This window comes from Oncorhynchus masou, chromosome 15 (genome assembly GCF_036934945.1).
Source record: "Oncorhynchus masou masou isolate Uvic2021 chromosome 15, UVic_Omas_1.1, whole genome shotgun sequence".
NCBI classification, from domain to species: Eukaryota; Metazoa; Chordata; class Actinopteri; order Salmoniformes; family Salmonidae; genus Oncorhynchus; species Oncorhynchus masou.
Window position 1 is genome coordinate 22,071,534 of NC_088226.1, and position 12,651 is coordinate 22,084,184.

Here is a 12,651-nt window from a genome sequence, read left to right on the forward strand (position 1 = left end):
TTCATGTTTGTATAGGGTTTTGTGTGGTGTGTGTGTGTGTGTGTGTGTGTGGCTGTGTTTACTGAAAACCAGTCGAAGTCGTGTTTACCTTGTGCTCTTCAACATCTTCCTGGACTGTGCTTCACATCATGTGCTGCGCTAAATGGACTTGTTTCCTACATGGCGCTGTGTGCTCCATCGAGGTGGAAACCGTGTGCCTGCCTCAAATGGTATCCTATTCCCCTTATAATGCACTGACCTGAGCTAGTCAAAAGTAGTGCACTATAAAGGGAATATGGTGCCATTTGGGGCGGAGACACTGTTTTGGTTTGTCCTTTCGCAAGGTTCAGGTGACTTTCTTGTCCCAGCTGTACTGTGAGAAATGTGCCACAAAGCGTAGGTTCCTGTCAACTCTTTATAGAACTCGCCTTAAAGATCATTTCCCACAAAGACTGCCCTCAGCTGAAAATAAAACACCAGGGTCGTGTTCAACGGGGCACACAAGAAAAAATGAACATTAGCTTTTCTTAATGGTTAGGCCAAGGTAGTCTGTTTTCTTCTGTTAATGCCTAATGAACTAGGCCCTGGTTATCTACCAGTACCACAGGGCTCTGTCTGGTAATTCTCAGATGCTGACGCTAACCTCTGGGCCTGGATGTCATGTCATTTCACTCCTCTTGACCCAGACTGATAATGTGGTTCCATACTGACCGCATCCCAAATGGCCAGGGTAGTGCACTATACAGGGAATGGGGTGCCATTTGGGATGCAAACGCTTACTGACTGATGTGGGGTTGGAAATGGAATGCACCACAGTGTCATTCTTCCCCCACGGGAACGACACCATCCGACCTGAACTGCTGATCAAACACTTACAGACAGGGAAATGGAGGGAGGAGTTGGTACTAGCCCCCAGGAAAGATCAAATTGTAACCAGTGTATCATGCCTGTCTCTGTAACCTTGTCTGTCTCCTGCAGGCCCTATGATTGGCTGGCTGGATTTACTGTGGGAAACACAACACCGAGACGCATGCCATATGCACACACAAATGCACGCCACGCGCACACACAAACGCACATACAGGTACACATACGCTCGCACACACCTTTGTTTAACCCCTACTCGGCCCTTCACTCAGATTGTAGTTGCAAGGCAGTCTAGCTTTGTCTATCCATACTCTATACCTTCATTATACACTGAGTGTACAAAACATTAGGAACACCTTCCTAATTTTGAATTGCATCCCCTTTTTGCCCTCAGAACATACTCCATTCGTCAGGGCACGGACTCTACAAGGTTTCGAAAGCGTTCCACAGGAATGCTGGCCTATGTTAATTTCAATGCTTCCCACATTTGTGTCAAGTTGGCTGGATGTCCTTTGGGTGGTGGACAATTCTTGATACACACAGGAAACTGTTGCGTGTGACAAACCCGGCAGCGTTGGAGTTCTTGACGCACTCAAACCAGTGCGCCTGGCACCTACTAACATACCTCGTTCAAAGGGACTTAAATCTTTTGTTTTGCCCATTCACCCTCTGAATGGCACACGTATACGCAACCCATGTCTCAAGGTTTAGAAATCCTTCTTTAACATGTCTGCTCCTTCATCTACACTGATTTGAAGTGGATTTAACAAGTGACATCAATAAAGGATCATAGTTTTCAGCTGGTTTCACCTGATCAGCCTGTCATGGAAAGTGCAGGTGTTCCTAGTGTTTTGTATACTCAGTGTATAATTGATGAGGAAACATCCACTTTAAGTTTGTTTTTATTAGATACTAGGAGACAAACAGAATATGTGTTTATCTGACAACAGGACTTTAAACTGTGTTTTGCCAATGATATTGTTAGGACTTTGAACTTCGTGTTCCTGTCCCATATCCAGAGCAAACAGCTGAGAGATTGTGTCTGAGATTGCACCCTATTCCTTTTAAAGACCTCTGGTATTAAGGGTGTGAAAGTTTAAACGTTAAAATGAAATTGGGATCCTTAATGTTAAGAAAAATCCCAACCCTAATTATAAAAAAATACAAAAATAATACAAAAATTTAATAACGTTTTTGTAGATGCAGAAAGTAAACGGCATCGTGAGTCAATTTCCGTGACAACTAAGAGCATTGGTTCCCTAGCTGCCACGCTGTGAACACGTGAAGCGAACCTGTGCACATGGGCAGATACTTTGTGTGACTGTGAGAGCGGAAGTGTTGAATCTCGCTCAATCTCAATATCCTATTCATTGGTGATTACTGAAGTGACATGGCAAGCCAAGAAATCTGCGAGATACAGCATGGCATTGTGAGATACAGCTTTTAATTGCCGATAGATCGTTTGTCTGTCTGGTAGCCGACATGCCTATTAGGGCCGTGACGATACCAGTCTCGCAATATTTTTGTTCAATTTCAAATATGTAATCACGAAGCAGGTCAAACTAGTTGGTCCTTTAAAAACAAAATGTGACTCTGTATGACAACATAATGATGTTTCCAACATTACGGCTGAGTGGAGGCTGTTATAGCAGCAAAATGAGGGACCAACTCCATATTAATGCCCTTGATTTTGGAATGAGATGTTCGACGAGCAGGTGTCCACATACTTTTGGTCATGTAGTGTATCACGATACTGGTATCGTTCCCAGCGCACTACTGCCTATACTGTGCACCTCCGTTCTCTCTCCGTCCCTCGCTAGCTCGCTATTAAAGATGCGAGTGTTTGATTGATCTCGGAAGTACGGGAACTAGTCTCTTCCGTTCCAAAAATACTGAATCCTACCGGAATCGAATCTTGATAGTCCGAAATGGGAGTCAACGTGCAAGGAGTCGTCTCTCCACCACTAAGTCATTGTCGTTAACAGTTGGAAAAATGGCAGAGAAAGGCAAATGACAGCAGTGGAGTCCTGTATGGCAAACGAAATGCAAACCTTCCGAGTTGGAATTGAGGTAAGGTAATGGTAGTACAGGTGCGATGCTTAACCATCTGACAGGGACCCAAACCGTTTCTTGCAGCAGCGAAGCTTTCTTATTGTTGTTATTGTTTTTAATGGAACACCGATAAAACATTGGCGGTTTAAACGTTAAGAAAAATGTTTCATTTCTCACATCCCTATCTGGTATATTGGATGCAGTCCGGGTGTCTTTTCTGTATTTTCTCCCTCTGAGTGACCTTGTTTTCCCTATTAATAGTCTACTCTGCTCCCACATGATTATTTCCCTCACTGTTTTTGTCCTTCTTCTCCATCCGTAGAGCATGTTCCAGTGGAGTTGCGGGAGCCCTTCTACTGTGACCAGTATGAGCAGGAGCACCTGAAGCCCCCCGTCACACGCCTCCTGCTCTCCTCTGAACTCTACTGCCGCACCTACGGTCTGCTGCAGGCGGACCAGGGGGGGTCAGGGGCCCCAAAAGACAACGCCACCCTGCTGCAGCTCCTCGCCAAAAGGGGCGTGACCCCCAAAGATCAAGACGTCCCCGTGACTGACGCTGACCTCCGGCATAAACCAATCAAAATGGTAAGAGATGGGTGTGGCATATGGCGTGTTGACATGGTAATCTTGGCGCCAAGTCTCGTGTTATGTTAGGTTTCATCTGACACGAGAGACTATGGTTTGAGTTATGGGAAATAGAGGAAGATTTTTTTGTTTCGTCACCAGTCTTTGTCTCTAATGGTAATGCCCCTGGGATGGGATTGGGATGACTGCCACAACACACAGGTTCATTTGAGGGAAGATCGAAGCTGCGCTGGAAACTGCCATTGGACCGGTCCCGGTGTCACAATAATCCATTCGGCAGTGATCGATCTGGTCGCCTGGGCATATGGTCTGCCTAATAGGGACACACACAGGCATTGTCTGGTCACCCTCAGACATTTACTGCTGGTCCAGGGGGAGCGGGGATGTTAAAGCAGTGGAGGGGGATTGGGGTGTGTAGGGTGGGTGGGTGAGGGTTGGGTCGCACAGGAAGGGACTTGTTTATGCTTCGATTCCACGGATTAGACAACATTAAAAAAACACCCCCTTTCCGGGTCCCCCCCTCCCATCACCCAAGCCGATCCCCTGAAGATGAGTGGATCCAGCTGTGAGGACCAGGGGTACGTCAGGGGAGATTCAGTCTTAATTCTGGGTGTAGCATGGTAGGGGTGGGACTGGGAGGGAGGGCTGGGAGGCCTGGAGAAGGTTGTGTTTCCGAGACAATAGGTGGCTCTGACTAGGCCTTACAGTCGTGCCAAAAGTTTTGAGAATGACACGAATATTAATTTCCACAATGTTTGCTGCTTCAGTGTTTTTAGATATTTTTGTCAGATGTTACTATGGAATACTGAAGTATAATTACAAGCATTACATAAGTGTCAAAGGCTTTTATTGACACTTACATGAAGTTGATGCAAGGAGTCAATATTTGCAGTGTTCACCCTTCTTTTTCAAGGCCTCTGCAATCTGCCCTGGCATGCTGTCAATTAACTTATTGGCCACATCCTGACTGATGGCTGCCCATTCTTGCAAAATCAATGCTTGGAGTTTGTCAGAATTTGTGGGTTTTTGTGGGTTTTTGTTTGTCCACCCACCTCTTGAGGATTGACCACAAGTTCTCAATGGGATTAAGCCACTTGCAGCACCTTGCCATAAGGCAAAATTTATAACTCATGCTGAAAAAGGCATTGTTCGTCACCAAACTATTCCTGGATGGTTGGGAGAAGTTGCTCTCGGAGTATGTGTTGGTACCATTCTTTATTCATGGCTGTGTTCTTTGGCAAAATTGTGAGTGAGCCCACTCCCTTGGCTGAGAAGCAACCCCACACATAAATGGTCTCAGGATGCTTTACTGTTGGCATGACACAGGACTGATGGTAGCGCTCACCTTGTTTCCTCCGGACAAGCTTTTTACCGGATGCCCCAAACATTCGGAATGGGGATTCGTCAGAGAAAATGACTTTACCCCAGTCCTCAGCAGTCCAATCCCTGTACCTTTTGCAGAATATTAGTCTGTCCCTGATGTTTTTCCTGGAGAGAAGTGGCTTCTTTGCTGCCCTTCCTGACACCAGGCCATCCTCCAAAAGTCTTCTCCTCACTATGCGTGCAGATGTATTCGTACCTGCCTGCTGCCATTCCTGAGCAAGCTCTGTATTGGTGGTGCCCTGATCCCGCAGCTGAATCAACTTAAGCAAGCACCAGGACCGTCTCCTAGACTTTTTTGGCCGCCCTGAAGCCTTCTTCACAACAACTTTACCGCTCTCCTTGAAGTTCTTGATGATCCGATAAATGGTTTATTTAGGTGCAATCTTACTGGCAGCAATATCCTTGCCTGTGAAGCCCTTTTTGTGCAAAGCAATGATGACGGCACGTGTTTCCTTGCAGGTAACCATGGTTGACAGAGGAAGAACAATGATTCCCTTTGAAGCTTCCAGTCTGTTATTCGAACTCAATCCGCATGACCGAGTGATCTACAGCCTTGTCCTCGTCAACACTCACACCTGTGTTAACGAGAGAATCACTGACATGTCAACTGGTCCTTTTGTGTTAGGGCTGAAATCCAGTGGAAAAGTTTTTTGGGAATTCCGTTCATTTGCCTGGCAAAGAGGGACTTTGCAATTAATTTGCAATTAATCTGATCACTCTTCATAACATTTTGGAGTATATGCAAATTGCCATCATACAAACTGAGGCAGCACACTTTGAAAATAATATTTGTGTCATTCTCAACTTTTGGCCACAACTGTAGAATAGAGCAATGGGCAAACTGCTCAGCACCAGTGAAACCAGAGCTCCCTTTGTTAAGAGAACACGTTGGGCTCTGTTACGAGCTGGTAGTTGTCTCTCTCTTCTCTTCTTTCTTTGTGTGTGTGTTTCTCTCCCTAACCACATTTCCATCCACAGTTTTTATGCGAATCACAACCGCTGTGACGGAAAAGGGGAGTTTCGGTACAATTTGATAAATGGCAATCCGATAATTTGTTCGTTTGACACTGTGGGATCTTTTTGTACCGTTAAAGTGTCTTAAGTGTGTTATGTGAGAAATAGACCATCCATAATCCATGCAGTTTATTAGACTAAAGATTAAAGACAGTACCTTCAGAAAGTATTCACACCCCTTGACTTTTTCTCCATTTTGTTGTGTTACAGCCTGCATTTAAAATGGATTAAATTGAGATTTGGTGTCACTGGCCTATACACAATACCCCATAATGTCAATGTGGAAATAGGTTTTTAGAAATTAAATTGTTTTTGACCAATTTAATTACACATGAACAGATGAAATGTCTAAGTATTCAACCCCTTTGTTATGGCAAGCCTAAATCATTTAAGGAGTAAAAATTAACAAGTCACATAAGTTGCATGTACTCACTCTGTGTGCGATAATAGTATTAAACATGATTTTTCTTTAATGACTACCTCATCTCTGTACCCAAGTTTTCACCTTGTCATTATTCTGGAGGGCTGAGCCTGTTCAAATAGGAACTGTGTAACATTACAGCTTCACGTCTCTTCTTTCATTATACCCAATTTAACCACCGTCTGTAATGTTAGTCTCTAACTAATTCAATATTATACGCCCTAGATTTTATTTTGATATGTGACTTAGACATATCAATAGAGATGTGGAGGACTTTGTAAACAATTCATGGAATTCCAACTGGAGCACAATAGACATCATAGAATTCTCATTATACATCATGAAAGTGCTGTAGTCAAAGGCTACAGTTTGACTGCATGAGCATACTTTGACCTTCTCCTAATTTTTACAGTGTGACTTTAACCATATTATCCCCCCCCCCATCTAATACTGTATAATATTCACTACAACATCTATGTTCTCACCCCCATCCAGCGCAGCTCCTCTATCAGACACCAGCCCAACAGACAACGGCTCTGTGATTTGAATGCCTCGAAGTCAGTCTCTGGAGAACCTGTGTAGCTGTAGTCAGGCGTGTTTCCCTCCTAGTCGGTCAGGTGAAAGTAGAACGCTCCATTACCCCTGCCTCCACCTCTCTCGGTCTCTGCCTCTCTGCTTCTCTGCCCTGGTGCCTCTAACAGGGGAGCTACACTGGGCCGGCGAGCCGCTTTATCAAGTGCTCTCGGCTGTGAGCAATTATTGCAAATAAAACTAGAGTGTAATGTTACGCTGAGCAGCGCACGCCTCTCGTGAAACTGCCTGGAGCTCTCTACCTGTTGTCCAGGGCACCAGGTGGTGTATTCGCTGTCTGCAGGTGCTTGTACTAATTGGACCAGTGGTGTGTGAGGGGAGAGGTGTGCTGTGCTGTCTCATCCAGACCTGGGTTCAAATAGTATTGACGTTCTTTCAAACACTTAAGCTGCGCTCGATTGAGCTTGCCTGGCTGGCGCAATGGAACCAATGGAATAGTGGAAGTGAGAGTTGCGCTCCGCTGTGCTCAGATAGTATTGTCTGTGTTCCCGCTAGTGCTGCTCTGTGTTCCCGCTAGTGCTGTGTTCAGCTGGTGCTGTCTCAGCTCCATGGTGGTGATGGTGTTGCTGCCATGCCACCAGGCCTGGGAGGCTCCCTCAGGCTCATCTGGCCAAGAGCTGGTAGTGAGACTCACTACTGTTAGACTACTGCTGCTGCTACTCAACTTGCACTTGTAGTGCTCTCTGAGCTTGAGCTGTAGACCGTGCTGCTGTCTGAGCTGTGCCGCTGCCTGGCTCTGTCAGGGGAGGAAAGTGGGTCATGCAACACTTACGCACAGCGTTAGGAGGATGGAACAGTGCATCAATGTGGGCCTGGGCCAGTAAACAGCTTTAGAGCAACAGCAATCTGCTGCTGTAGTGTGCGGCTTTATATGAAAGCTCATCTGTGTCTCTCACACACACACACACACACACACACACACACACACACACACACACACACACACACACACACACACACAGCATGTTCACACACCAACCATATAGTATATTTAAAACCAAATACATTTATACTTTTAGTCAAGTATGATGTGTAAATGTAATTGCTAAAATATACTTAAGTATCAAAAGTAAAAGTATGAATCATTTCAAATTCCTTATATTAAGCAAACCACACGGCACAATTTAAAAAATGTGTACATTTATTTGCGTATAGCCAGGGTCACACTCCAACAGACAGATCAGAGGCAGTGGGGAGGACCAGGGATGTTTTCTTGATAAGTGTGTGAGTTGGACTATTTTCTGTCCTGCTAAGCATTCAAAATGTAACCAGTACTTTTGGGTGTCAGGGAACATGTATGGGAGTAAAAACTTCTTTAGGAATGTAGTGAAGTAAAAGTTGTCAAAAATATAAATAGTAAAGTACAGATATCCCTAAAAAACTAAAGTAGTGTACCTTAAAGTATTTTTGCTTAAGTACTTTACACCACTGCCTATCGCTCCACAAAAGCCTATCGCCTATCGCAAGGGGAACACTTCAATGTCTCAGAGCAAGTGACGTCACCGATTGAAATGCTAGTAGCGCGCACCGCTAACTAGCTAGCCATTTCACACCGGACACACACACACAGTGAGGGTAAACAGAATATATTATTGTTTGCAAACAGCTAACATCTAGATTGCCTTTAAAGCTGTTACACTCTCTGGTTGTGTCCCAAATACCAAGAACCCGATTTCCTATGGGCCCTGGTCAAAAGTAGTGCACTATGGCTGGAATAGGGTGTCATTTTGGAGGTTATATATAAAATATATCCCATTTAGCAGACGCTTTTGTCCAAAGCGACTTACAAGTCGGCTGGGGCCACTACTTTTACATATGGGTGGCCCCAGCGGGAATCGAACCCACGACGCTTGGCGTTGCAAGCGCCATGCTCTACCGACTGAGCCACACAGGACCACAGGTTACCGCTGTTATCAATAATCTCACAGCTTACATCATCAGCTCCAAATGAGGCTGGGGCAAAACAAGCTAAATGAAATGCCTGCCACCTGCAGTATAGATATTCTAAATAGGATACATTCTCTAGTGCCCCACCCTAGAATGACACTGTCACTGATCTAGATCACTCAGCCAGTCTTGGTCTGTCACCCAAATGGCACCCTATTTCCCCATGTCCCTCAAACTCAACTCTGGACCTCAAAGCCAGTTAAAAAAAATGTAAACAAGTGTTTTTGAATAGAATCCTTGTTTATGTTGTCAGATTTACGTTGTGGCCATTTAGCACTCTTATCCAGAGCGACTCAGTCAGTGAAGTTCATTCAAATGTTATATAGCCTACATCTGTCAAAGGCATGAATGTACTTTGGGGGAGCAGTGGGGGTGGTCAGAGGATCGCCCTGTTTCAGGAGTCCCTGCCTGTGTCCATGGTTGGTTTTTGTTAGTGAGTCGCTGACCTAACTAATACTGCTGTGTATGCAAGTTTTCGCTTAAGTTAGCATCCGTCTAGAGCTCAGTAGGAATTAGAAGTGGCACAGGTTGGGTCCCAAGTGGCACCCCATTCCCTATGTAGTGCACTACTTTTGACCAGGACCCAGTAGTGCACCCATAGGGCTCTGGTCAAATGGAGTGCACTATATAGGACAGAGGTTGCCATTTGGTACACAGACTCACTTTATCCCCTGGATCAGGAATGCTGCTGAACATTGTCTCAAAACATTTGGCCCATCACGGGACCTCCCAGGCCTGCCAAGGGGGGAAATAACATTTAGTTGTATTTTCTTTTGTTTGTTGCAGAGAAGAGTCAACAAAGGAAAGTTGCAGGGATTACAACATTGATATTGGAGGTTGGTTTGGGGGGGACATTGGGAGGGTTGCAAAAAGCTGGCGCAGCACAGATTGGTGTGGTTTTGCTGCTGCTTCAGTATTTAGCATCTAGCTAGACATGTCCAATACCATGTGCTGTTCTTGTCAGTGGAGTGTGGGGTGCCGGGAAGTGCACCAGCCCCACCAAACCCCACCGCTCTGCCCCCCCCCCCCCGGACTCCCACTGATTCCCCCCAGACCTGGCTGGCTGTCTGATCCTTCGCTTTGTCCCTCTGTCTAACCCTGGATTTCATGAGTACAGGGCTGTGGCCGGGGGGGGGGGGGGTTCAGAGGGTTAAGTCATATTTCAAACATAATCAGATTTCACCTTTTATCCGTCATAATCGCTCTTAACGATCTGCGAGATGAATTTCGTGTTTGTTTCCCTGTTATTGTTATTATTGACATGGATGATAGTCGCAATATTTCCAAAGCAGAGAGGAGTGATTTCCTTATGGACAGCTTATTCTATATAGCTTTATTATTTAATATATTGGAGGATATGTTATGTCCGGTCAGCACAGGAGGATTCTGGGCAGAGTGCCCCAGTGATAAGCCGGCGGGGCGGTGGGGTAGAGCACCACTGCCACGCTCAGGATTGTGGGTGGTGAGGTGCATTGTGGGTCAGATTGTTGGTTGTTATGGCGATTTGACTGGCGGACTGTGTGCCCTGTGTTCCAGGTTTGCACCTCTCTCTACCCCCCTCTCCCTTCTCATTAGTGAGAACTTGTGATTTGGCTTAGCAAGCTCCACAGGGTCGGGACAGGAAATCTGTGAACCCCCCCCCCCCCTCTTTTCCCAACCCCTCCTCTTCCCTACTCTGCTTTCATTCCACGCTCTAGTTGTGAATGACCGTGTAGTCTACTCCCTCCTGAATGATCACGGTATTACACCACAGTGAAACAGTCCCAGCCCGACTAGTAAAGAGCTTATTCTCACTGAATAAGAGTTATCTGGACAAAATTTTGATGTACGAGCCGAGAGAGGGTTTGGTTGACTTTCTTGCTTACGCAACAAGTCACAAGCATGTGCAGACAATTAAAGGGTTTACGTGTGGTAAAAGAAATTGCGACTGAAAACGTTGGTATAATTCACTGGGGAGTTGCTGTTGAGCTGTTCTATATGGAAGTCCATTCCACCAAAAAATAAAATGCATATAGATCGTACATATAGGTACTGTTTCTTCATTTGTAGCATTGTGTGGCGATTTTCCATCTATCCACGTTGGAAAGATCTGCAAAGCAGGGCTGCTGGCAAACGTGTGGCAGCACTTTTAATTTTGTTTAATACAAAATGTTGACACTCAAGCGTTTAAAAGAGGGACAAAGTAATGTTTTTTTTCTTTTTTTTTATCTGAATCGCCTCATGATTTGGTTGACAGGATTTGAATGTTTTCATTCTCTCTAGGGCCAGGAGTTTTTCCAGGAGTTTTTTTTTTTTAAACCATGTGATCAGATTATAAACAAATCTGGTCCCGTCATAGCCCATATAACACCGTTTTTTTTACAGCTGATTTTATTACTATGTCATAACCGGAGTTTTACCTGGTTAGGTCAGCCTACCAGACCAAGAACAACTCTGGGCCCCAGGAACCCCCCCCACACCACTCTGGGACCTATGGTGCCACCTCTTAAATCACCACACAATGTTACAAATGAAAACATTTTTATTTCATTATCTATCTAAAACATGTTGACTTATGTCGTTTTACTTACATATCTCAACATTTTGTAGACATAGTATTTTGTAGACATAGACTTCCATAGTTTTGCGTGGCTCAGCAGAGGTGGCAGCTACTGCGACCAATTTCAGAATGTAACGGGCAATTTAAGGTGAACACTCAAGGAAAATGTCTACATTTCAGCTGTTTCAAAAACATTGCTCTGCTATTACCATTTATACTGTAAGAGTGTTGAGCTCAACAAGACCGTTCTGTTTACACTGCCCTGCTCGGGGGGGGGGGGGAGAGACTGTTGGGCGCGACCTTCGGAGGTAGCGCTCGAGACTAGAGGATGGCCGATTTTAATTAGAGCCGATTTGAAGTTTTCATAACAATCGGTAGTCTGCATTTTTGGACACCGATTATGGCCGATTACATTGCACTGCACGAGGAGACTGCGTGGCAGGCTGACTACTTGTTATGCGAGTGCAGCAAGGTAAGTTGCTAGCTAGCGTTAAACCTATCATAGAAAAAACTAGTGATTATGATTGATTGATTGTTAACTACACATGGTTGATGATATTACTAGTTTATCTAGCTTGTCCTGTATTGCATATAATTGATGCCGTGCCTGTTAATTTATCAATCACAGCCTACTTCGCCAAACGGGTGATGATTTAACGCGCATTCACGAAAAAAGCACTGTCGTTGCACCAATGTGTACCTAAACATCAATACCTTTATTAAAATCAATGCACAAGTATATATTTTTATACTTTAGCTAATATTGCCTGCTAACATGAATTTATTTTAACTAGGGAAATTGTCACTTCTCTTGCATTCAGTGCAAGCAGAGTCAGGGTATATGCAGCAGTTTGGGCCGCCTGGCTCATTGCAAACTGTGTGAAGAACATTTCTTCCTAACAAAGACCGTAATTAATTTGCCAAAATTGTACATAATTATGATAAAACATTGAAGGTTGTGCAATGTAACAGCAATATTTAGACTTAGGGATGCTACCTATTCGATAAAATACGGAATGGTTCCGTATTTTACTGAAAGAATAAACGTTTTGTTTTCGAAATGATAGTTTACGGATTTTACCATATTAATGACCTAAGGCTCGTATTTCTGTGTGTTATTATAATTAAGTTTATGATTAGATAGAGCAGTCTGACTGAGCGGTGGTAAGCAGCAGCAGGCTCGTAAGCATTCATTCAAACAGCACTTTCCTGCATTTGCCAGCAGCTCTTCGCTGTGCTTCAAGAATTGCGCTGTTTATGACTTCAAGTCTAT

The 12,651-nt window shown here is 44.6% G+C and overlaps 1 protein-coding gene across 1 annotated transcript in view; it reads left to right on the forward strand.

Moving 5' to 3' along the window:
• The window catches only part of camsap3 (calmodulin regulated spectrin-associated protein family, member 3), a 52,707-nt gene that overhangs the window by 11,350 nt on the left and 28,706 nt on the right, over positions 1-12,651 (forward strand). The window contains 1 exon segment of the mRNA XM_064988708.1: positions 3,221-3,483. Within this exon segment, the coding sequence (XP_064844780.1) occupies positions 3,221-3,483 (263 nt within the window).